This window comes from Lacerta agilis, chromosome 12 (genome assembly GCF_009819535.1).
Source record: "Lacerta agilis isolate rLacAgi1 chromosome 12, rLacAgi1.pri, whole genome shotgun sequence".
NCBI classification, from domain to species: Eukaryota; Metazoa; Chordata; class Lepidosauria; order Squamata; family Lacertidae; genus Lacerta; species Lacerta agilis.
This window is the reverse complement of record NC_046323.1, coordinates 48,379,209-48,401,075: the sequence shown is the minus strand read 5'-3', so window position 1 is coordinate 48,401,075 and position 21,867 is coordinate 48,379,209. Positions and strand designations below refer to the sequence as shown.

Here is a 21,867-nt window from a genome sequence, read left to right as displayed (position 1 = left end):
GTTTGGACCACACAAACACAGAGACACATGTGGATAAGTTCTTATCTGGGACTTTGTGATCGACATCGCTCATTGGGACTTTTATTCATTCTGCTATTATGTCACTTTGCTGAACTTTGTCGATCTCTACATGTAGACTATGCCTGTGAAGAACTTTTGATACAGAGAGAAATGCATGGCATGAATATTATTTTGATACAGCCGGTTACGTCTTTGTGGTGTGTTTGTGAATGCTTCTACGTAACCTAGGTTTAATGTTTTGCGGCTTGACGAAGAGCGGTGCATGCCAGACCCCTCGCCCCAAGCGAAAATGCGCAAGACCCAATGCCAAGTTATTTCTGGTCTGTGGTGCAGAAAATCCCACAAGCACCTGTCCTCCTCTCTGGTGCTATGAATGCAAAAATAATTAACTAGCCATTTTCTGCCACTTCTTTACAACCAATATCCTCTGCCCAAGGCATCTCTCTCCCTCTGCCCAGCGGCTTCAAGTTACATAAGGCCCTATTCACATCCAGGCTAGTTGGCTGTACAGTGGTAACTTGGTTGTTGAACGGCTTGCTTCCCGAACAAATTGGCTCCCAAACGCCACAAACCCAGAAGTGAGTGTTCTGGTTTGCGAACGTTTTTTGGAAGCCAAATGTCCGAAGCGGCTTCCTGCAGCCAATCGGAAGCCGCACCTTGGTCTTCGAACCGTTCCAGGAGTCGAACGGACTCCCGGAACGGATTAAGTTCGACAACCAAGGTACCACTGTAATGTGTTTTCTGTAGGGCCGCCGTTAAAAAAACAGTTTGAAACTTTTAGCTGGCATAAACCTCAGCTACCAAGATGCTTATGCGGCTAATAATAATAATATCTTTATTATTTGTATCCTGCTCATCAGGGCTCCCCCCCCCCAGCCAGAACTCGTTGGAAGTCAGTTCCGGCAACTCTCAGGTGGGCGCCTTTGCTATTCTAAGAGAACAAGGGTGAGTTCCAGCACTTCTGTTTCCAGAAAAACAGCCCTGCCACTCATCCGATTGGGTTGCCCTGGGCAGGGGCGTAGCAAGCCTCAGCGCTGGCGCAGAAGCACCCCCCTGGGGGAGGGGCACAACGCGTGCGTCGTGACGTCGTCGTGACTTCACGACGGATGTGGATGCTGCTCAAAGGGGGGATTTCCCCTTTCCGTGGCTTTTTTCCGGCCCGAGCGACAAGCGTGATGCCCCCTCCTCGCTGGCCCACCCCTCGTGCCGAAAAATAGCCACTGGAAGGAGGGAAAGGCGGCATGCCCCCGTTCGGGGCCCGCCTGGTGGGGCGGGGTGGGATGTCACCCCCCCTCCCCTGGAACCCGGGGCGTGCCGCCCCCCGCCCCCCTTGCTACGCCCCTGGCCCTGGGCACCAGCTTCCAGTGAGCACCAGCCGCCATTGGTTGACTTTTCAGATCATTTGGAATTCTGTGACTCAAACAGGTTTGCCTCGCCTCTTCCTCTATACGTTGCTTTGAATGCAACAATACTCTGATATATTGCACAAGTTTACATTAACCGGCGGAGATGGTAATCTCTCGTGGAGGTGCCCAATTCAGGGTGTGTTGACCTCCTACTGATGTCTCAACCGCCTCAGTGTTGCCAACTTTCCTCCACGGTGCATTCCCCCCCCCTAGACTTCCTTTCCTTCTTTTTCCTGCTATGAGGTGCAAGGGAAGGAGGTACAGCTGTTAAGAAGTAAGTAGCATTGGCAAAGGTTTATGTGGTGCATCGTGTGTGTGTGTGTGTGTGTGTGTGTGTAACGATAAAGTTAGAAACTGGGAGCTTCTTTCTTGCATCCAAAGCTCAGGAATAGTGCTGGTGCCTAGATTCAGTGGTAAAGCTTCCTCATAGAAAAGCTTGCCTGAATCTGGGCGGTGAAGACTTTTATTCCAGAGCAGGGATGGAAGGATCTGGCCATTTTGGTTCTTGCAGTTTCTCATTTTTTCATTTCTGCAATAATTTGCAATTATCACCATTCTTCTTCTTTAGCGATCACTCGTAGCTGAGTAAGATTGTCTTCCATGAAAACGGTCTTAACAGTGAGTCCGTAAGTGACTGGATCCACACATTCTTCCGCAGCGGGGGCATAGGTTTACCGGCAGGAGTTGATCACGGTGAGGGTTTGCCAAACGTGCCTTCCTCTTAGCTCGTTTCTCCCTTTTGTCCTGAGTTCAAGTGTCTTCAAAGTCCGTGATACCTTTGGTGAAGGCTGTTCTGCAACTGGAGCGCTCACAGGCCAGTTTCTCCCAGTTGTCAGTGTTTATACTACATTTTTAAAGATTTGCCTTGAGAGCATCTTTAAACTTCTTTTGTTGTCCGCCAGCATTATGCTTTCCATTCTTAAGTTCGGAATAGAGAAGTTGCTTTGGAAGACGATAATCAGGCATCCAAACAACATGACCACCAGTCCAACATCCCCACCCTACAAGAATTCTGGGAATTCTAGTTAACAAAAGGGTGCTGGGAATTGTAGTTTTGTTGGGTAAACTATGGTTCCCATGTTCTTTGTGAGAGAGGGGGGTCTGCTCTAAATGTCCTTCAAAAGTATGGTGTACACTTAGCATTACACACTGAAGCTCAATTCCTTTTTGGTTAGAGGAAATCTATACTAAAATTGAAACAATGCCAACACTGAATCGGAAAAAGAGACAACAATAAGGAAGCGTTTGCAGGAAAGTATGTTTTTAATCTTGGCACTTGCTGTGACAGGATAGATTCCTCAAGTTTATCAGAAGCCAAAGCCTGATTAATTATTCACCTTATCCATAGCCACAATTAAGTTTAAAGATTAATTTCAGTCCCCAGATGTGAGAACGATACAGATCGGCTGCCAAAGATCCCAGAATGATCAGATTTGGAGACATCTTGAAGGTGATCGGTGAATTCGGGCGGTTTCAGAAATGGCTGGTGCTGCTGATCTGCATCCCAAATTTCCTGACTCCCTTTCACATGTTCGGACAAGTGTTCATTGCCATGGACGTGCCTCACCACTGCAACACGAACTGGATCCTTAATATTACCCAAAACCTGACCCAAGAGCAGCAGCTGAACTTGACTGTTCCCAGGAAACCAGACGGCTCTTTTGAGGAATGCTCCATGTTTCGTCCTGTGGAAGGGGATATCGATTCAATCATAAAAGACGGGCGAAATTCCACAGAAGCCTGCCGAGATGGTTGGGTGTACCCCACAGATCCAAAGCCGTCGTTGCTGACAGAGGTGAGTATAGTACGTTCCTTGTTAACAAAACATGGTTCTGTCTCTCTTGAAGCGGATGTCATGTGGGATTTGTACTAGACAGCTCCGAAGCGATTTCAACATCCCTACAGTTAAAGACCTGGATAGCGAAACTGACAGGACAAGAAATGACTTGTGGATAGACTAGTGGCAATTGCCTTCTTTAAGTCTTTTAGCTGCCAGGTCGTATAAAAGATCATTGTATTATATATACACTGTACATATAAGCACTACAAAACGTAAGAACAATGCAAAATAATTATTGCAATGAGTGGCCAGCCAAGGGGATAATTGTTTTGACATGCATTTTGATATGCAACTTTATTTCAAGAGGTAAATTTTTAAAACTGCTGATTTTATTTTTGGGGCAATTTTTATCGGCAATTTTAATATATAATTTACACGTGATGGAAATTGCTTTGAGGTTTTGATAATAATGTGCTTTATAAATAAACTGGGCTACGATTTGCATCCATTCTTAACCAGGAGTTCCCAGGGTAGGTTACAACAACAAAATTGTACACTTGATTTATTTATTTTTAAAGCGAAACAGTTAAGAATGATTTAAAAGCACAGGTTGGAACCATTTAGAACGAAACCATGTATAGCAGAGTAGAGACAGGTGTCACGAGGCAAAACGCCTGAGCTGTCAAAGGCCAGGTGAACCATGACAGGGAAGATGGGAGACACACCTCCTGTTGGGAGGGAGTTCCCCAGTTCTGCCACCTAGAACAGTGTTTTTCAACCACTGTTCCGTGGCACACTACTGTGCCACGAGATGTTGCCTGGTGTGCCGTGGGAAAAATTGAAAAATTCAAGAGAATTACTTAATATATAGGCACAGAGTTAATTTTTTTAACATTTTCTAATGGTGGTGTGCCTCGTGATTTTTTTCATGAAACAAGTGTGCCTTTGCCCAAAAAAGGTTGAAAAACACTGACCTAGAATGACCTCTTCCAGGCTGTGGTTCCCTTGCTTTTGGGGGCTGGTAGAGACCCCAAGAGAGCTCCCTCTGATGCTCAACATTTGAGAGGGTCCTTAGGGGTGTCTGTATTCAGATTTTTCTGATGACTGGAGTGTCTTGGAGTATGGAGCGATTAAATGTCAGGGCTCCAGCACCCTAAGAAATTGAGGAGTGAAGTGGCTCTCCCCCTGCCTCTCTCACACACATCTCTCTCTCTCTCTCTCTCTCTCTCTCTCTCTCTCTCTCTCTCTCTCTCTCTCTCTCTCTCTCTCTCTCTCTCCCTCTCTCTCTCTCTCTCTCTCTCTCTCTCTCTCTCTCTCTCACACACACACACACACACACACAGAGAGAGAGAGAGAGAGATCCATGGTTTTCAAACTTCCTTCCCTTTGGGGATGTTTCCTACACTGACGTGTCTCCCACGGTTCTTTAGAAACACCCACCCTCCAATATTTCCCTCCCCCCAAACTGGGACATCAGGAGGGATGCACTCTGGCCATCATCAGCAGGGTCGTACCAGAGCGCTGGACCAAAAAACAGGACATTCCAGGATCCAGAGAGAAGCCGAGATTGGTTTCTGTGATCCGGGATCACTTGGGGTACAGGACACTTGGGGGTATGGGAGCACCGTAGCATGACTTCTAGGGTGCATTTTCAGGGTCACATGGCATGCCCAGCATTCCCTGAAGCAAGAATCACCCGCATTGTGCCTGTGGGCACAATGAAATCCTTCAGATCTTCCCCTGGCACCCATTAAGCCTGTGTTAGCCCTGCCTCCTTGCACATGAAATGGGGGGAGGATAGCTTTTCCTCTCTTGGAAAGCATGTAAATCTGAAGGATGAAGAGTGGAGTTTCCCCCCCCCTCTACTTCCTCTGGAAATGCAAAATGTGTGTTTGCATACTTTCTCTCCTTTTGTCTTTCGGGGGGGGGGGGGCGTGATCTGATCTCATCTGGGGAAGAGAAGTGACCAGAGGGGGTGATGCTCACAGCCCTCACTCAGAAATCCCAGTGTACACGCGCCCCCCCCCCCCGCCATATGTCTGGGTTTTCCGAGACAGTTTGCCAAATCAGCCAAAATCCGCCCGTATGCCATTCTGTTGCCTGAATCCCAGTCGTGTCTGGGAAAATCCGGACATTTGGCAGCCCTAATCTAGTCCAATCCTCTACAATGCAGGAATATGCAGCTGTCCCATATGGGGCTCGAACCTACAACCTTGGTGTTATCAGCACCTCGCTCGAACTCACAGAGCTATCCAGTATTATTTTTCTCCTGAGCTTGGCTGATCTAGGTGACTTAAGGAAAACAGGCTGAATTTTGAGGCGCGCGGCTTATAATTTAAGAATCATAAACTCATTCAAATTAAGAAAAGGGGACTATAATATACACCATGCAGTGCTGGGAGATGGAAGGGAAAGGCGTTTTCTTCTTCTTCTTTTTCTTTAGTTCAACTTGGTCTGTGACCGAAAGGACTTAAAAGACATCTCTCAGTCCATTTACATGTCTGGTCTTCTTGTGGGAGCCTTGGTCTTTGGCCCACTGAGCGACTGGTAAGCATAACTTTTGAGATTTCATGTTGCGGCTGAGATAAAATGGCCACTCCATCTGCAGTTGGTGAACAGGGGAGGGATTTCAGTCATTTAGAGGGGAGGGGATTTGCCCACAACTTTGAGGCTGTTTACCTATTATATTTCCAGTTACAGGTAGGTAGCCGTGTTGGTCTGCCATAGTCAAAACAAAATAAAATTTAAAAAATCCTTTCAGTGGCACCTTAGAGACCAACTAAGTTAGTTCTTGGTATGAGCTTTCGTGTGCATGCATGTATCTGAAGAAGTGTGCATGCACACGAAAGCTCATACCAAGAACTATCTTAGTTGGTCTCTAAGGTGCTACTGGAAGGAATTTTTTATTTAATTTTGTTTTACCTATTATATGTATTGAACACTTGTTTTGGATGCAGAAGGCCCCAAATCCAGACATCTCCAGCTGGCTGATGACAATGCAGTATCCCATCTTTCATTTTTCCGTTTAATAATAACAGCCAAGTTTCTGGTCCTCAAGGCTTTTCATACGTATGGGCATTGCCTGGTGGAAGATTGGCTTGTTTTTGTTATTGTTATGCATTTTGTGTTTTTATATTGTGTTTTTGTGTTGTAACCACCCTGAGGCCTGTGAGTATAGGGCAGTGTACAAATTTAATTTCAAGAAAAGATGGCAGAGAAGGGGTTTCAGTGCCCTGCTTAGCTCCTCACACTTTCTATGTGCCTCTGCGGGTAAAAAAACATTTCCTGTTCTTCCAGTTGTACACTGGAACGCCCAGTCAGAGGAGTGTGGGCAGTGATTCTCAGGGTGTGCCTGAGAGGCAAAACATTATTTCTAGAAGAAGCAAGGGCAGGACAGAACCCACTGCAGCAGGGGTGGAGGGAGCCAATCTGCCACCCGGGGCGGCAAACTTGAAAGGCACCCCTCCCCGCCCGCGCGCCGTGACATCACGACGCGTGCGCAGCCTCCTGGGTGGACTGTGCATGTGTGGACATGCGCAGTCCATCCAAGATGGCGGGTGCGATTGCCGGCACCGCTTCTGACCGGCACTGGGCCGCGCCGTGCTGCGTTTTAAGGCTGTAGCGGGTGAACAGCAGCTCTACTGTTCGCCCGCTGCAGCCTTAAAACACGGCGTGGTGCAATCGGCGGTCAAAAGGGGTGCCGGCCGATCACGCCCGCTATCTTGGGTGGACTGCGCATGTCCACCCAAGATGGCGGGCGCGATCGGCCGGCACCCCTCCCGTGCGGTGCGGCAACCTTTAAGGCTGCAGCGCGTGAACAGCAGCACAGACGCTGTGCTGCTGTTCGTGCGTTGCAGCTTTTTAAAAGTTGCCGCGCTCGATCGCGGGGGTGGGGCCTGCCCCCAGATTGTCACCCTCCCCAGGGTGGTACCCGGGGCGGACCGCCCCCTTGCTCTGCCCCTGCACTGCAGATTCTTTATGAAGAAATGGATCCGCTATGACTTTAGTGAACTGGCTTAGATTACCTCAGGTAGCTTCGGACAACAACTAAGGTAGCACCATCAGCTAAGCGCACTGCACTTCAAAATAGAGTAAAGGTTGTGTTTTTGTGCTGGTGGGTTTCACCTGATCATGCTCTTGTTGTTGTTGTTGTTGTTGTTGTTGTTGTTAAAATTTATATACCGCCCTTCGTCTGAGGATCACATAGGTGAGAATGCAACTAAAAATGAACTTGCAATAAGCCACTATGGATATAAAATCTTTCAATAAGCCACTATGGATATAAAATACCTTTTAAATGAAAATACCTTACGGGTTTCTCGCTAGCAGATAGGAAAGCTTTTCATGTGCAGCAACACAAGAGGGCAGGGTGAGACCCCTGTTTTAAATCTGTGGAGAGCCACTTTCAGTCGGCGTTGACAGCACTGAGCTACATGGCCCAGGGGTCTGATTCAATATAAGACAATTTCCCATGTCCCTGCGAGGTGCAAGTTCTGAGCTCCCTCCCGCATTTCATTTCCTTCCTCCAGGATCGGAAGCCAACGCATGATTTTGCTCACCCTCCTCCTCATGGGCGCCTTTGGTGTTGGGGCAGGCTTTGCGCCAAATTTCTACCTCTACATCGCCCTGAGATTCATCGTGGGCGCTGCTTTTGCCGGGATCAGTATCAGCATGGCAGCGTTAAGTAAGACACTTCAGCTTCTCTGGGGAAGTTCAGGCCCTGCCATCGAAAAGGAAAATCAGCCTTCTCTACCAGTTGGGGTCTTCCAGATGTTTTAGACTACAACAGTGATGCGATGTCCAAAACATCTGGATAGCAAATGCCAATTCATCTAGTCCATAGGTAGGCAAACTAAGGCCTGGGGGCTGGATCCGGCCCAATCGCCTTCTAAATCCGGCCCGCGGACAGTCCAGGAATCAGCGTGTTTTTACATGAGTAGAATGTGTCCTTTTATTTAAAATGCATCTCTGGGTTATTTGTGGGACATAGGAATTTGTTCCCCCCCCAAAAAAATAGTCCAGCCCCCCACAAGGTCTGAGGGACAGTGGACCGGGCCCCTGCTGAAAAAGTTTGCTGACCCTTGCAGGAATCTTGCCCACAGCCGTCCCTGGCTGGACTCAAACCACCAACCTTCTGGTTAACAGCTGGATGCACTGACCCGTTGCGCCAGCTGACGAATGTGTGGATAAGCCCTGAACGAGCTTCAAGGCCACGTGGGGATTCGAACCCTGTTCTCCAAGTTCCCAGTCCAACATGCTAACCCTGGCTCTCTCAGCTAGGGAAGAAATAGCCTCAGAGTACAAGACCATGTTGCAGGAGTTATAGTCACAACAGCTGATGTGCTTCTGGAAGAAATGCAAAACTCAGTCCCGATTTGCATGGGTCAAAATACTCCTCTGCTTGCTACCAATGTAGCCTCTTCTGTGTGGCTGCATGGATGGTGCTGGGGGGACAAGGGGGTGGGGCAAACAAGGAATTTCCCCTACATTTCTTAACTCCTGTTATCAACATCTGTGGTTACTTTTCTTTCTTGTCCACCTAGAAATATACTTTGCACCCCTCTCCCTCGATGTTGTTTTCTTGTGCTGCCATTGAGCAGCACAGTGACAGATGTGCAGAGGAAAATGTGGGTTTAGCGCTGTTGCAGAGGTCTTCTTATTTACGTGGTTATTTAAAAGCTGCCAATGATAAAGTCAGGGTTGCTTTTAAAAATGCAAGCGATTGTCAATGGCAGAGTCTTTTAATTTTCAGATACTGACTGTAACTTGAACCCTTTTAGCTTCGGAGTGGGTCGGGCCTTCCTATCGCCCGCTTGCAATGATCATCAGCCACTGCAGCAACGCTCTTGGGCAGATGGCCTTGGCTGGCTTGGCGTACGCTATTCGTGACTGGAGACTTTACCAGATTGCTGGCTCTGCTCCGGCATTTGCCCTCTTTTTTTACATATGGTGAGTGTGCAAAAGGACCAGAAATGAGACAGGAGCGAGCCGGCTGTGAATCGCACTGTGCAAGTTAACTCTTTATTAGCAAAAACAGGATCTGCACAGGAGTGTCGGGTCTAATGAGCACAGCAACTCATTTCCGGTAGGTTTTGCCCCTATGAAGCAGTGGAGACTCAAGGTCCCCGTCTTCCCACAGCTGCTTAAGTCCCTTCCTCTCCAGGGCTTTCCACAAGCAATCAGAGACTGTGCCTGTGTGCAGCCAACCTCTCCTACGCACTTTTCATGCCTCTACTGGTTCTTGGAGACCGGGGGGGGGGGGATCTTGCCACAGCAGGAGGGGGAGATACCCATGTATTTTCACCAGCCAGACTCATCTCTGCCTCTTGGGTCCCCTCCTCTCCAGCCTCGTCTTCTGCCTCTGCTTCTGGTCTGCTCTCTGTCACAGTCTCTTCCTACTCTGGTAGGAACTGGTGACTTCTGTTTCAGTGTATCTGGTGACTTCTGTTTCAGTGTATCTGAAGAAGTGTGCATGCACACGAAAGCTCATACCAAGAACAAGCTTAGTTGGTCTCTAAGGTGCTACTGGAAGGAATTTTTTAATTTTTAATTTTGTTCTTCCTACTCTGTAAACCCAGTTACTTTTTCAGCTTCCGAAATCTGCACCTCCCTGTTTTCTTCCTCTTCTCCCTCTAACCACTCATCATTGTCCCACCACCAACCCCTGGGCTCTGAGCTGGTTCCTCCCAACATCCTTCTGTGTCCAACCAGTGTTAGAAACTGAAATGTGAACGCTAGGAGTTAAATGGCACTTTAATCCTAGGTTACGGGAGCAACAACGGAATGTCTAGGCACACTTTTTTATAACAAGAATACAAAGCTGAAAATGAATGAACTGCAGCTAAAATATTATGTTCCTTTTTCACATGGTCTAGTTCTTCCCCTGCCCCCCCCCATATTCTTAAGAGGGTCACTTCTACAGATAGTAGCTGGAAGTGTGGAGGCAGAAAAAGGTCCTCCTTTCCTTTTACTCTGCAGTTTTAATCTGAAATCTTAGGCACAGAGCTCAGAAACTGCTTGTGCTAATGAAACTCTCCGTCGCAAAATGCACTTAGAACAATTGGAGTTTCAAACACTGCGTCCAAGCAATCCATGACAGTTGGTCTGCACATAAAATATATATAGTGTGCAACAATTAAGTGAAATGGTGGCATAAACTCCTACCTACCCTGTTTTTTAAAGATCTGCTAGGGACCAAGATAAAATAAACAGCCTTCTTCATGCATATCCTTCAAAGGTTTGTTTTGTCTCTTAATGCCCGAAATCTAATTTTGGCACCTGATCGCATCATTATAACTGCAATTTTGTTCTGGCCTGTTAAATGTTTACTGAAGTTCTCTTTGCAATGCTATGGAGCCCCAAGGGTTCTGATGCATCCTTCCCCCAACCTGGTGCCCATCAGCTCCCATCACCCCCATCCATCAGGGCCAATGGTCAGGGATGAAAGGAGCAACATCCAGCAACATCTGGAGGGCACAGTTTGGGGAAGGCTGCCTTCTGGGCTCTACTAGCACCAGATTTAGGGTGGTGCAGGCATTTCCGCTGCACAGGGCATTGTTGTTGTTGTTTGTTGTTTAGTCGTGTCCAACTCTTCATGACCCCATGGACCAGAGCATGCCAGGCACTCCTGTCTTCCACTGCCTCCCGCAGTTTGGTCAGACTCATGTTGGTAGCTTCGAGAACACTGTCTAACCATCTTGTCCTCTGTCGTCCCCTTCTCCTTGTGCCCTCAATCTTTCCCAACATCAAGGTCTTTTCCAGGGAGTCTTCTCTTCTCATGAAGTGTTTGTTGTTGGGGAGGAAGGGAAAGGAGAATGTTAGCCGCTTTGAGACTCCTTTGGGTAGTGATAAAGCGGGATATCAAATCCAAACTCTTCTTCTTCTTCTTCTTCTTCTTCTTCTTCTTCTTCTTCTTCTTCTTCTTCTTCTTCTTCTTCTTCTTCTTCTTCTTCTTCATGAGGTGGCCAAAGTATTGGAGCCTCAGCTTCAGGATCTGTCCTTCCAGTGAGCACTCAGGGCTGATTTCCTAAAGAATGGATAGGTTTTGTCAGGAGTAGCCCAGCTACTCACGAAGAGAGGAAGAGAGGAAGCCCTGCTCAAGAGCAGGGCAGGGAGAGCTGCTCTTCAAGGGAAGACAGCTCACGAAGCTATAGGGAACCCGAGCCCCTTTTGCAAATGGACTCCTCCTCCTCATCATCCAGCTTATCTCCAAGCGAGGGAGCGCAGCAAAGGCTCCATGACACTGCTGAAAGACCCAGCACCACCAGCCAGACAAGATCGGACAGGAGACATCGTTTCAGCGTGCCGAAAATCTGGTGTTGGGTGGGGAGCCAAAGGAATGTACTTCCGGATTGCTGTCAGGATCTTCCCCAGTACTGCTCATGAGTAACAACAGAGCCTCTTTTGAAAACTGAAGCTATTTATTAAGCATTGCTATTTACAAGCGGAGCTAGTAAAAAACATGACCGTTTTATCTTCTTGTAGTCCCTGGGACTCTCAAGAGTCTCCTCCAGCACCAAAAGCATCAATTCTTCGGCGATCAGCCTTCTTTATGGTCCAGCTCTCACTTCCATACATCACTACTGGGAAAACCATAGCTTTAACTATACGGACCTTTGTCGGCAAGGTGATGTCTCTGCTTTTTGAGATGCTGTCTAGGTTTCTCATTGCTTTCCTCCCAAGAAGCAGGCGTCTTAATTTTGTGACTGCTGTCACCATCTGCAGTGATCATGGAACCCAGGAAAGTAAATGCGCAATGCTCATGGCATTGAGAGGGTGCAAAATGGAGAAGATCCATAATTGTGAAGATCCATTTGGGGGCGCCAAGTTTTGGCCTTGCTGAGGGTGCCATATTACCAAAGTCTGCCCCTGTTTCTACCAGACCAGATCAGAGCATAGCAGACCACCCCCCACCTCAGCTCTTTTCCAGGTTCATGCATTTGCCGCGCTTCACAAACTCTTGTCTTTTTCAGGGTTCTTCCCAAGTCTGCGCGATGGCTTGTGACAAAAGGAAAGGTCGAGGAAGCCAAAAAGGAGCTCCGAAAGGCCGCTTCCATTAACAAACGAACCGTCTCAGAAGAACTACTCAACCAGGTGGCAAAGCCTGGGATTTCTATTGCTCATTTTCTGAAAATGTCTGGGGAGGATATGGAAAAAGCAAACGGCGCAATGGGGAAAGGGAAGATCATTGAAAAAAGATACCTGCCCTGCGATATTTGAGTCCCTCATCAAACTGCATTTGACTTAAAAAAAATCTGTTTATCCACCTGCCCCTCCAAACCACCTCTGCCTTCTCATTTCATTTACTTCACTATGAAATGTATATCCCACCCATTCTCCAAGGAGGTAAGGAGGACAGCTTACATCAAGTGTGGGGAACATCCACGAGATATTGTGGAACTACAGCTCCCATCAGTCTCAGCTAGCATGGCCAGTGGCTAGGGATAATGGGAATTGTATTTCAACAACACCTGGAGGGCCAAAGGTTCCCTTGATTGGGCTTACATGGTTTCCTAATTCCTCATAGGCCTGTGATATTTGGGGGAGACAAGTCCAAGTACACCCTGCGAATTTTGTGGCTGAGTGGAATCTCCCCAGTCTTAGTTCAACATGCTAACCCACCTGGCACTCCAGCTGTTTTGGACTAAAACTCCCATCAGCCTAAGCCAGCACAGCTGCCCTGGCAGATGGGTCTGATGGGAATTGTAGTCCAACCTGCAGGGCACCAGTATGGGGACAGCCATCCTTGATTCTGGCTGATGTTTTGTGTCTGTCTTGTCTTGCACATTTTGAAGCTTGCTCCAGAAGAGAAGGTGAAATCTGGGAATATCCTGGATATTTTCAAGAAGCCGCATCTAAGGATTTTGACTTTAATCATGGTCATAGTCTGGTAAGTATTCCAAACTATATTAATTCAGTACAGATTTTTATTTTTTAAAATCTAATGTCTACATGGAAAGGCATCACCAACTGAAGCTTCCTTGCTATTGGTTCTCTAGGTATACAATAATCGGTGGCTTATAGAAAAAAACCTTTGACTTCTATCTGATGAAGCTCTGTTTGGTCTAAGGCCAGAGTTTTCTCTTGCCCCGTGAATGGCTTGGTTGCTTTACTGAGAATTAACTTTCGTTGGTTAAAACATTTCAAGGCCGCTCTCTGTAAAACTTGCAGGGTGAGTGGCAATGAAAGTGTTGTTCACGCGCTCCAGAAAACAATTCTTAAATATCAAGTATGGTCGGATAAACGAAAGAGCAGCAAGCTGTGAAAGAAGCATGAAAACCAGCGGAATGGGCGGAACAAAAACTTTGCCCAACCTTATAGACAAAAAGTCGTGTCAAATATTGACAGTAGAGTTGGTGCCAAGCAGGCCTCCTCGGAGAGCGTGTTCTGCAAAGAGGGTGGCCCTAAGGTGGTCCTCTTTCAAGTCACTGCCAACCTTACTTTGGAAGGGATGGGAGAAGGGCTTTGGCAGTGACTGCGCGGTTCAGGCAGAGCCATGTGATGGAAAGCAGCCATTGGCGTCTGCATGCATATCTCTCCATCAAATAGAACAAACGCATACCCTCCAAGTGTCCCGATTTTCCAGGGACAGTCCTGGAATTACAAAAGGTAGAGGGCTGGGAAGAAACAGGGAGCATAGTGGAGCACAACGAGTCCCGGTTTTCTTTCTATTTCAATGCTTTGTGTGGATCCGTCTAATCTTGCCCTGTGATGGCCTGGGAGTCAGACTCAGATGCTGAACCTGAGGGATCCCAGCCTGCACAGGATTCCCCGCCTCCAGAACCAGCTGAGCCGGGGCCAGGGCTTGAGCCTGAAGGATCCCCACCTGTGCTGGATCCCCAGGTGCAGGCATCAGCAGAGTCTGCTCTGGCTCCTGATGGGAGGGAGGACCCATTGCCTGCAGGTGCTCCACTCCCAGCCTCTTCAGAGGAAGCTGAGGCAGCCCCTGGGTCCAGTAACCCACCAGCCTCTCCTGAGCTGCAGAGGCTCAGGGCAGAGAGGCGAAGGGAGTTAAGTGGCTACAGGAGGAGTGCTCGCCTCCAGGCCCGGAGGAGAGGCGAGTCTCCGGAGGATCGGGGCCGCCCTAAGCATAGGGCCAGATAAAAGCCAGCCAGACCCAGCCCAAGTTGCGTGAGCAACTTAGTTGCAAGCGTATGCTCAACCTGCAACCTTGTGCCTGAACCTGCCTTGGACCTTGACCTGCTCCCTGCCTCGCTCCCCGCCGGACTGACCTCCTTTGGACCCCTAGACCCAGGACTGGATTTGGACATCGCTTCACGGACAAACCCCTGGGGCCAGCACAATACCCTTTTCTAAAATTTGTCCATTAGTGTGCGCTTTTCTTTTTGTAAATCTACCAAAGAATAAAACAAAACAAAAACCGGAATTAAGGGGTTTTCTCATGATGGTGGAGGGTGTGTTTTGTGTCCCATTGGTGGTGGTGGAAATGCTTGGGGGGTGGGGGACAAAAAATGGGGGGGGGTTGAGGAGGGTCAGTTGTGGGGGGGTCAGAAACGTCCCTATTTTCATCTGAGGAATGTTGGAGGGCAGGGGTCAGCAAACATTTTCAGCAGGGGGCCAGTCCACTGTCCCTCAGACCTTGTGGGGGGCTGGACTATATATATTTTTTTTGGGGGGAATGAACAAATTCCTATGCCCCACAAATAAATAACCCAGAGATGTATTTTAAATAAAAGCACACATTCTACTCATGTAAAAACACGCTGATTCCCAGACTGTCTGCGGGCCGGATTGAGAAGGCGATTGGGCCGGATCCGGCCCCCAGGCCTTAGTTTGCCTACCCATGTTGGAGGGTATTCAAAGGAATGTTTTTGGGAATGGGCAAAATGTGTATGCTGTGTCCCAGATGTACAAACAAAATAATGGCATACACTACAGGCATAGTTCTTAGGCTGTTTTTATCGATCTTGAATGAGACCTTCTGGTTTATTGTTTTATTATAGTTTCCAGAAGGGCAGCTGTGCTAGTCTTGGGCAGCCGAAATAGAGTCGGTTTCAGCGGTTCAAACACTGCCTGTCTTAGCCTGGAGGGCTAGGAATGCGCTCTCCCATTTAAAATGAAAAATTAGAGTCTGAAGAAACTGAATTCTTCACCCAAGGCTGCGTTATTGCATTCTTTTGTGGAACTGCATCCCTATGCTGTGCCCTTATTCTAACCAGCATTGGAGTTTAGCGATGGGGCTGGGTGAGCCAGATATTACTTATATACTTGAGTATAAGCCTAGTTTTTCAGCACATTTTTTGTGCTGAAAAAGCTGCCCTCGGTTTATACTCGAGTGAGGCGGGCGATGGGGGCGGCGAGAAAGAAGCCCTTTCTCTCCGCTCGTGCCGGCACCCGCTCTCCCCAGTCAACCATTCCTTAAGAAGTGTACAAGTATATGGCGGTTCTTTACTCTCCTCAGGCAGCTTGTTCCATTCCTGAACTGCTCGCATAAATGCAAATTTGGCAAAGGAAGAAGAGGAAGGAGCAGCCCAAAGGGCTAATTTCAGGCTGCTCGTTCCTCCTCCTCCTCCATAGCAGCAAAGGTGAACTGGCTTATACTCGAGTCAATAAGCTTTCCCAGGTTTTTGTAGGAAAATTAGGTGGCTCGGTTTATATTCGGGTCGGCTTATACTCGGGTATATACGGTAAAATGAACAATAGTAATAAATGCAGAGTGAACAGTAATTTCTTCCTTTGTCCTCAGGTTTGCAGACAGTCTTGTGTATTATGGAGTGAGCCTTCATGTTGGGGATTTTGGCTTGGACATCTACATGACCCAGCTTGTGTTTGGAGCTGTGGAAATACCGTCTCGAGCCTCCTGCATCTTCCTCCTCCAGTGGATTGGGAGGAAGAAATGCCAGGCTGCTTGGCTTCTCCTGAGCGGAGTCGTGTGTTTGCTCATCCCCGCTATTCCAACAGGTACAAAAAGCCGCTTGAGAGAGAAAACCTGGAAGGCAAACTGCAAGGCAGGCAAGGGGAACCTGCAGCTGCCCAGATGTTCCCGACTTCAACTCCCATGATCCCTGAGCATTGACCGTCTTGGCTGGGGGATGATGGGAGCTGGAGTTCAACATCCCTCATTGTAAGGCCCTTGACTGTTTCAGAAGTGTCTCTGTGCTCAGGAATCCCCTGAGGTATGTGAAGAGGACACAGCAGCCAAGCACTGGTGGAGTTATTATGGGGTGCCACAAGGCTCTGGGTCTATTGCACTGGGGACCTGAGCTTCTGCCCCATGCCTCTTAATTTATTTATTTTACAAGGAGTCTGGACACTCTATAAAGTACACCCACCCACCCTGTTATTTGCCACAGGCAAATCTGGAGCCTGAACGCCAGGACTTTTAAGTAACTAGCAATGCCCTTGCATGTATGGTTTGGGTAACCAGCTGCTTCTCTGTTCAACTTTGCTTTCCTACACTTTGTGTCCTTCCTCTCTTCCATCCATTTCCTCCTTTCCCTTATTTCTCCCCTCCCATTCCTTCTTTGCACCAAGACCCTCGAGGGACTAACTTCTGAAAACAAAACAAAACAGGGCACACTGGTTTGCATGACAGTTACATGTGCTAGTTTATACATATAGATGCAAATTTTAGAAGCAGTTACCGTAGCTTTAAATACAACTCATCTCGCCATAATAGGGAAAGACTGTGAGGAGGTGGCCTGAAATGTGGACCGTGCAGTTGTGAAAAAATAAAATAAAGGAAAACAATGGCTTAGCGTTATGTGGTGACGCAGCAGTATTTGGCTCAGTATTATCTATTGATAGCATTTCTCCAGGGGCTCAGGCAGAGCATCATTTCGTACACCATGAGATTCTCTTAAATGGAAAGATTGTACCCAGGATATTCTACAGTGGTGCCCCGCTAGACGAATGCCTCGCTAGACGAAGGCATTCGTCTAGCGGAAGGCTGCCCCGCTAGACGAAAAAGTCTATGGGGCTGCCTCGCAAGACGAATTTTTTTCGTCTTTTTTTTTTTCGTTTTGCGGAGCGCGGCTGTCATTGCCGCTCCCCAAGACGAAAAACCCGCTAGACGGAAATTTTCGCAGAATGAATTATTTTCGTCTAGCGGAGCACCACTGTACAAGCAAAGTCTCTGCTCTACCACTGAACCCTAGTCTTTCTGCAAATGGGCACCAAAAAACATTTTAACTACCCATGCATTCCTGGGTTAGAGTAGCTCTGGATATCCCTAGGACCACAGGTGACATTTCAGAACTGGATTAGACATTTTGCTAGGCCTGTGGTCTTTCAACAATGCCTTATCTTCATTTTTTGTGATCTAGATTTCTAACCTCACTTGCCTGTCTTTGCCCAGACTTCCCTGTGATCGTGACGGTGCTGGCTGTTATTGGCAAGTCTGCATTGGCTGCCTCCTTTTCAACCACCTATGTGTTTTCTGCGGAAGTCTTTCCCACAGTTGTCAGGTGAGGATCTATTACACAAAGCATACTGTATTCTTAAAAAAAATAAATCCTCTACATATTTTGCTCAAATAAGGTGAAGACAGTGGCGGTACATCTCGCCAGCCTTTGGGTTGGACGTGACCCTGTCGGTGAAGATAACATTTTAAAAAATGCATCATGTCTGATAAAATAGATGGCGAAACATTGTATATTGGGCAAAACTGCATGCAATGATGTGAAAAAGGACACGAAAATGACAAAATTGTAAACTGGTGCAGCATTGCGGTGAAGTGAATTTAAGACTGCAAAAAATGAGAATGTTAGAGATGCCAAAACAGATATGTTTGTTGACCCTTATGCGTAGGGACGCGGGTGGCGCTGTGGGTTAAACCACAGAGCCTAGGGCTTGCTGATCAGAAGGTTGGCGGTTCAAATCCCCGCGACAGGGTGAGTTACCGTTGCTCGGTCCCAGCTCCTGCCCACCTAGCAATTCGAAAGCACGTCAAAGTGCAAGTAGATAAATAGGTACCACTCCGGCGGGAAGGTAAATGGAATTTCCATGCACTGCTCTGGTTCGCCAGAAATGGGTTAGTCATGCTGGCCACATGACCCGGAAGCTGTATGCCGGCTCCCTCGGCCAGTAAAGTGAGATGAGCGCCGCAACCCCAGAGTCGTCTGCGACTGGACCTAATGGTCAGGGGTCCCTTTACCTTAACCTTTTCTGCATGGGGCAGTTTCTTTACTTCTGGAAACTTGCCCCTGGCAGGGCGCATCTGCCTGCGCCTCCTCTCAGTCATCACTCTCTCTGTGTTTTGCTACTTCCACCAGGCAAAGCAGTTTAGGCTTGTGCTCCATGGCTGCCAGAATAGGAGGCATCCTTGCTCCGCTTGTGGGTCTCCTGGACAAGTTCCACCCCGCTATTCCCATGGTGATATTTGGAGGCGTAGCACTGGCCGGGGGAATCCTCTGCTTCTTCCTTCCTGAGACACGGAACCAAGATCTCCAGGACGGCACTGGCAAATCCCCAGCAAGCCAGAGGTGAGTTGCAGGGGATTCCAGAACAGCTCTGTATAAGAAGTTAAGAGGCTGGCATTTTGCACATTGCGTACACTAAGTTTGCTGCATTCTCGCCTCCTCCACCCTTGCCTCTGTGCTCTCTCTTTTTCTCTCAAATGAAGACCTGAGGAAGAACTTCCTGACAGTGAGAGCTGTTTGGCAGTGGAATTTGCTACCAAGGAGTGTGGTGGAGTCTCCTTCTTTGGAGGTCTTTAAGCAGAGGCTTGACAGCCATCTGTCAGGAATGCTTTGATGGTGTTTCCTGCTTGGCAGGGGGTTGGACTGGATGGCCCTTGTGGTCTCTTCCAACTCTATGATTCTATGATTCTATGTGACAGTGTTAGTGGTGGATGAGTTTTAAGAAATAAAATATTAGGTGGTCCCTCCTATATCATCGCCATTGAGATTGCTGTTTAAGCTTTTCTTCCTTACCAGCAATGTTTGTGAAATTTGCTACACATACCCCATGCATAGCATTTTAAAAATACTAGGAAAGCTTAAGTTCAGGAGTGCCAACTTGAATAAAATGTATGGGGGGGGAGAGTAAAGCTCTGCCCTGCATAATCCATCACATGATGTAGTGCGCACACACAGCTTTTGGATGGCGATGCCCATCAACTTGGGGGTGGGTCCCTCAAATATTGTATTGGGGAGGGGGCTGAAGACCTCTCAGCCTCTAGGAGCTGGCACCTATGCTTAAGTTTGCATTAATATGCAGGGGGGGGGGGCGAGTGGAATGGAGGAAGAATTTCATGGAGATTGTGGCAGAAGAGAAAAAGTTTGAAATCCCCTCTTTGCACGCTGGGGAAACCAGTGGCTGGGGAAACCCAGCCAGATGGGCAGGGTATAAATAATATAATTATTATTTTTATTACACTGTGATCTTGATAACAATCCCCACCCCTGTGCAATAGGTAATTTAAAAAAACAACAACACCCAATGTGATTACTAATTATGCTGTTAATCGCCTGTAGCTAAGCCCTAAGTGTGCCTATGATTGATGGGTAGGACTGGAATGAATGAAGTCGCTGTTAGGCTAGGAACCATCTTACCAAACTGTTCTCATACCAGCCTGCAACAGTTTTTACCAGCCAAGCTGCCTGCCTCTGTCTGCATTTGTAATGTGTGACAACGCTGGTGGCCTGCAAGAATAGGAAAGGCGAAAGAAGCAAGTTTATTTTGGCATGCAAATATCGCTTGGTGATCGTTTCTGCTCACCCCAGGTAACCACAGAAGAGTGACAGCTTGGAAGTCTCCACGGAAGAGATGGCAACGGGTGGGGGGGGGGATGAGGATAGGGGGGCAATCGGGGGCTGCTGTATGTGACGTTTATTTGTGTTCCTTTTCACTAGGTCCAAAAATGCTCTCGCCGGTAGCTTTGAAAAAAGACCTGCGCAGAAAGAAGCTGGCGAAACGAAAGAACATACCAGCAGCACATACTTCTAGCAGAAACAGCACATCTCCTTGCAGTCCAAAGGGATGGCGGGGACATCTGCAGAAGATTTCAGCGGGCAAATGATGTGGGCGTACCTCTCGATTGTCCACCCGCCATGCTCAGGTTGCCTAGGAAAACATGCAGGCCTGCAAGTCCCAATGATCCAGAAGTGTACCTAGGAAAGGCAGCGGCCGGGCCCCTTTAAAACAGCCTCCCAGTCACACCAGTCAGGATTGCCATTCCTTTTCATCCAGCAGGGATGAGGAACCCGTCGCCCTCTGGATATTATTGGACTTCAATTCCCATCATCCCTGCCAAGGGTCATACTGGCCGAGGCTGATGGGAACTGAAGTGCAGCCATCTCTGGAGAGCCACAGATTCCCCATCCCTGTTAAATAAAGTCTCTTTTTCTGACCCATTCAGGCTGGCATACATATATTTCACGTGTCTTGAAGCATCTGTGTGTGGCTCTCCATTTGCCCAATTCAAGCAGCTGTTTTGGACCTATAAAGCCATAGGCAGCCCAAAGGGTGACCATCTCAAAGGGAATAGTCTTCCAAATGACACAGCCCAACCTTTAATATCTATCCTACTTGAAATTCCATCTTGTATCAAGGTGAGGTTGAATATCCCCCCCAAAAAAGAACAGGGGCTTATCTGTTGTAGCCCCAGAATTATGGAATGTTCTCCCTCAGGTTGCTCATACAGCTTCTATCCACCTGGTCCTCTTGAAGGCAAATTAAGACCTTTATGTTACACAGCACTTTCAGTAAAATGGAAGCTTTCCCCAACTTCTGTTTTCATTTTTTGGTTCCTCCTGCTTTTAAATTAATTTTAACATATTATGATCTCTCTCTCTCTCTCTCTCTCTCTCTCTCTCTCTCTCTCTCTCTCTCTCTCTCTCTTTCTTTTTTGTACACTCCTTTGAGACACTTCTGCCGAAGATTGGTCTAAAAATATTGTAAATAAAAATAAGTGAAGAATAGGTAAAGGTGCTGGCAAATATTTGAAAGGACCCCTGACAGAATGGACCTTGTGAACGGTACTGTTGATTATAGGGGTACATAGAGGGCAGGGGCTTCCAGGCAAGTTTGACCCCCTACTATTAGTGCTTTCCACCATTTTTTTATGAATTAGCCACAAACTGGTGATGAGAAAACAGTTTCAGACATGGTAGAAGCAGGTGACAAGATGGACAGGGGCACAGAGTTTCGTGTCAGGTAAGGACAGGCAACGTGGTCAGTTTTGATTTCCTTCCATTTCTCATTTTTCCAGGATCAGTTCTCTACGTTTCCACACCAATTTGCAATTCTGCTTTTTAAGTCCTCGTGAACATTCACCAGCATTTTAGTGAGAATTTCTCCTAATATTCGCAATATTTTTTTTTTTTTGCATGCAGCATTCTCCAGCACAATTCATTTTTTGTATGCTGGTCTCACTAATATATACACATGTTAGAAATGTGTTTCAGAATTTGGAGAAGTGCAAGTGTTGAAGGATGAATATTCACTTTGAATGTGAACTGAATTGCATTTCCCCCTCACGTCTAGTGTTGAAGCGCGTGCAAATACTTTCACACCAGTTCAACTCCCCAAATAATCTAAGTGGCAGAGAAACACACATTTTGTTTACAATGCTTCAAGTTCCAGGCAATTAGAAAACTCTTTGGGTAGCATGTGTTCTGTGCATACGCCAAGTCCCTTTTCAAACCTTCAGCTTCTTCAACCTTTCTTTAAATAAATAAATAAAATAAAAATAAAAAT

The 21,867-nt window shown here is 47.4% G+C and overlaps 1 protein-coding gene across 2 annotated transcripts; it reads left to right on the top strand.

Annotated features, from left to right (window-relative positions):
- The first annotated feature begins 1,683 nt into the window (after positions 1-1,683).
- LOC117055713 (solute carrier family 22 member 13-like) lies at positions 1,684-20,911 on the top strand. Of its 2 annotated transcripts, XM_033165482.1 has the most exons (11): positions 1,684-1,701; positions 2,805-3,222; positions 5,651-5,754; positions 7,737-7,891; positions 8,988-9,156; positions 12,180-12,300; positions 13,002-13,096; positions 15,914-16,128; positions 17,525-17,633; positions 18,441-18,650; positions 20,022-20,911. In XM_033165482.1, the coding sequence occupies exons 2-11, from the start codon at positions 2,851-2,853 to the stop codon at positions 20,113-20,115; spliced, it is 1,644 nt and encodes a 547-aa protein (XP_033021373.1). In that variant the 5' UTR covers positions 1,684-1,701; positions 2,805-2,850; the 3' UTR covers positions 20,116-20,911. The 2 variants fall into 2 exon arrangements, with proteins under 2 accessions (XP_033021373.1, XP_033021372.1); XM_033165481.1 differs by lacking the exon at positions 1,684-1,701 and having other exon boundaries at positions 2,723-3,222.
- Positions 20,912-21,867: the final 956 nt, after the last annotated feature.

What these genes read in the sequence shown, in the direction of transcription:
- LOC117055713 (XM_033165482.1), top strand. Translation starts at nt 2,851, where the DNA reads ATGATCAGATTTGGAGACATCTTGAAGGTGATCGGTGAATTCGGGCGG. An exon ending in TATCAGCATGGCAGCGTTAA is followed by an intron (nt 7,892 to 8,987) that starts GTAAGACACTTC and finishes GAACCCTTTTAG; the next exon opens with CTTCGGAGTGGGTCGGGCCT. An exon ending in TTAATCATGGTCATAGTCTG is followed by an intron (nt 13,097 to 15,913) that starts GTAAGTATTCCA and finishes CTTTGTCCTCAG; the next exon opens with GTTTGCAGACAGTCTTGTGT.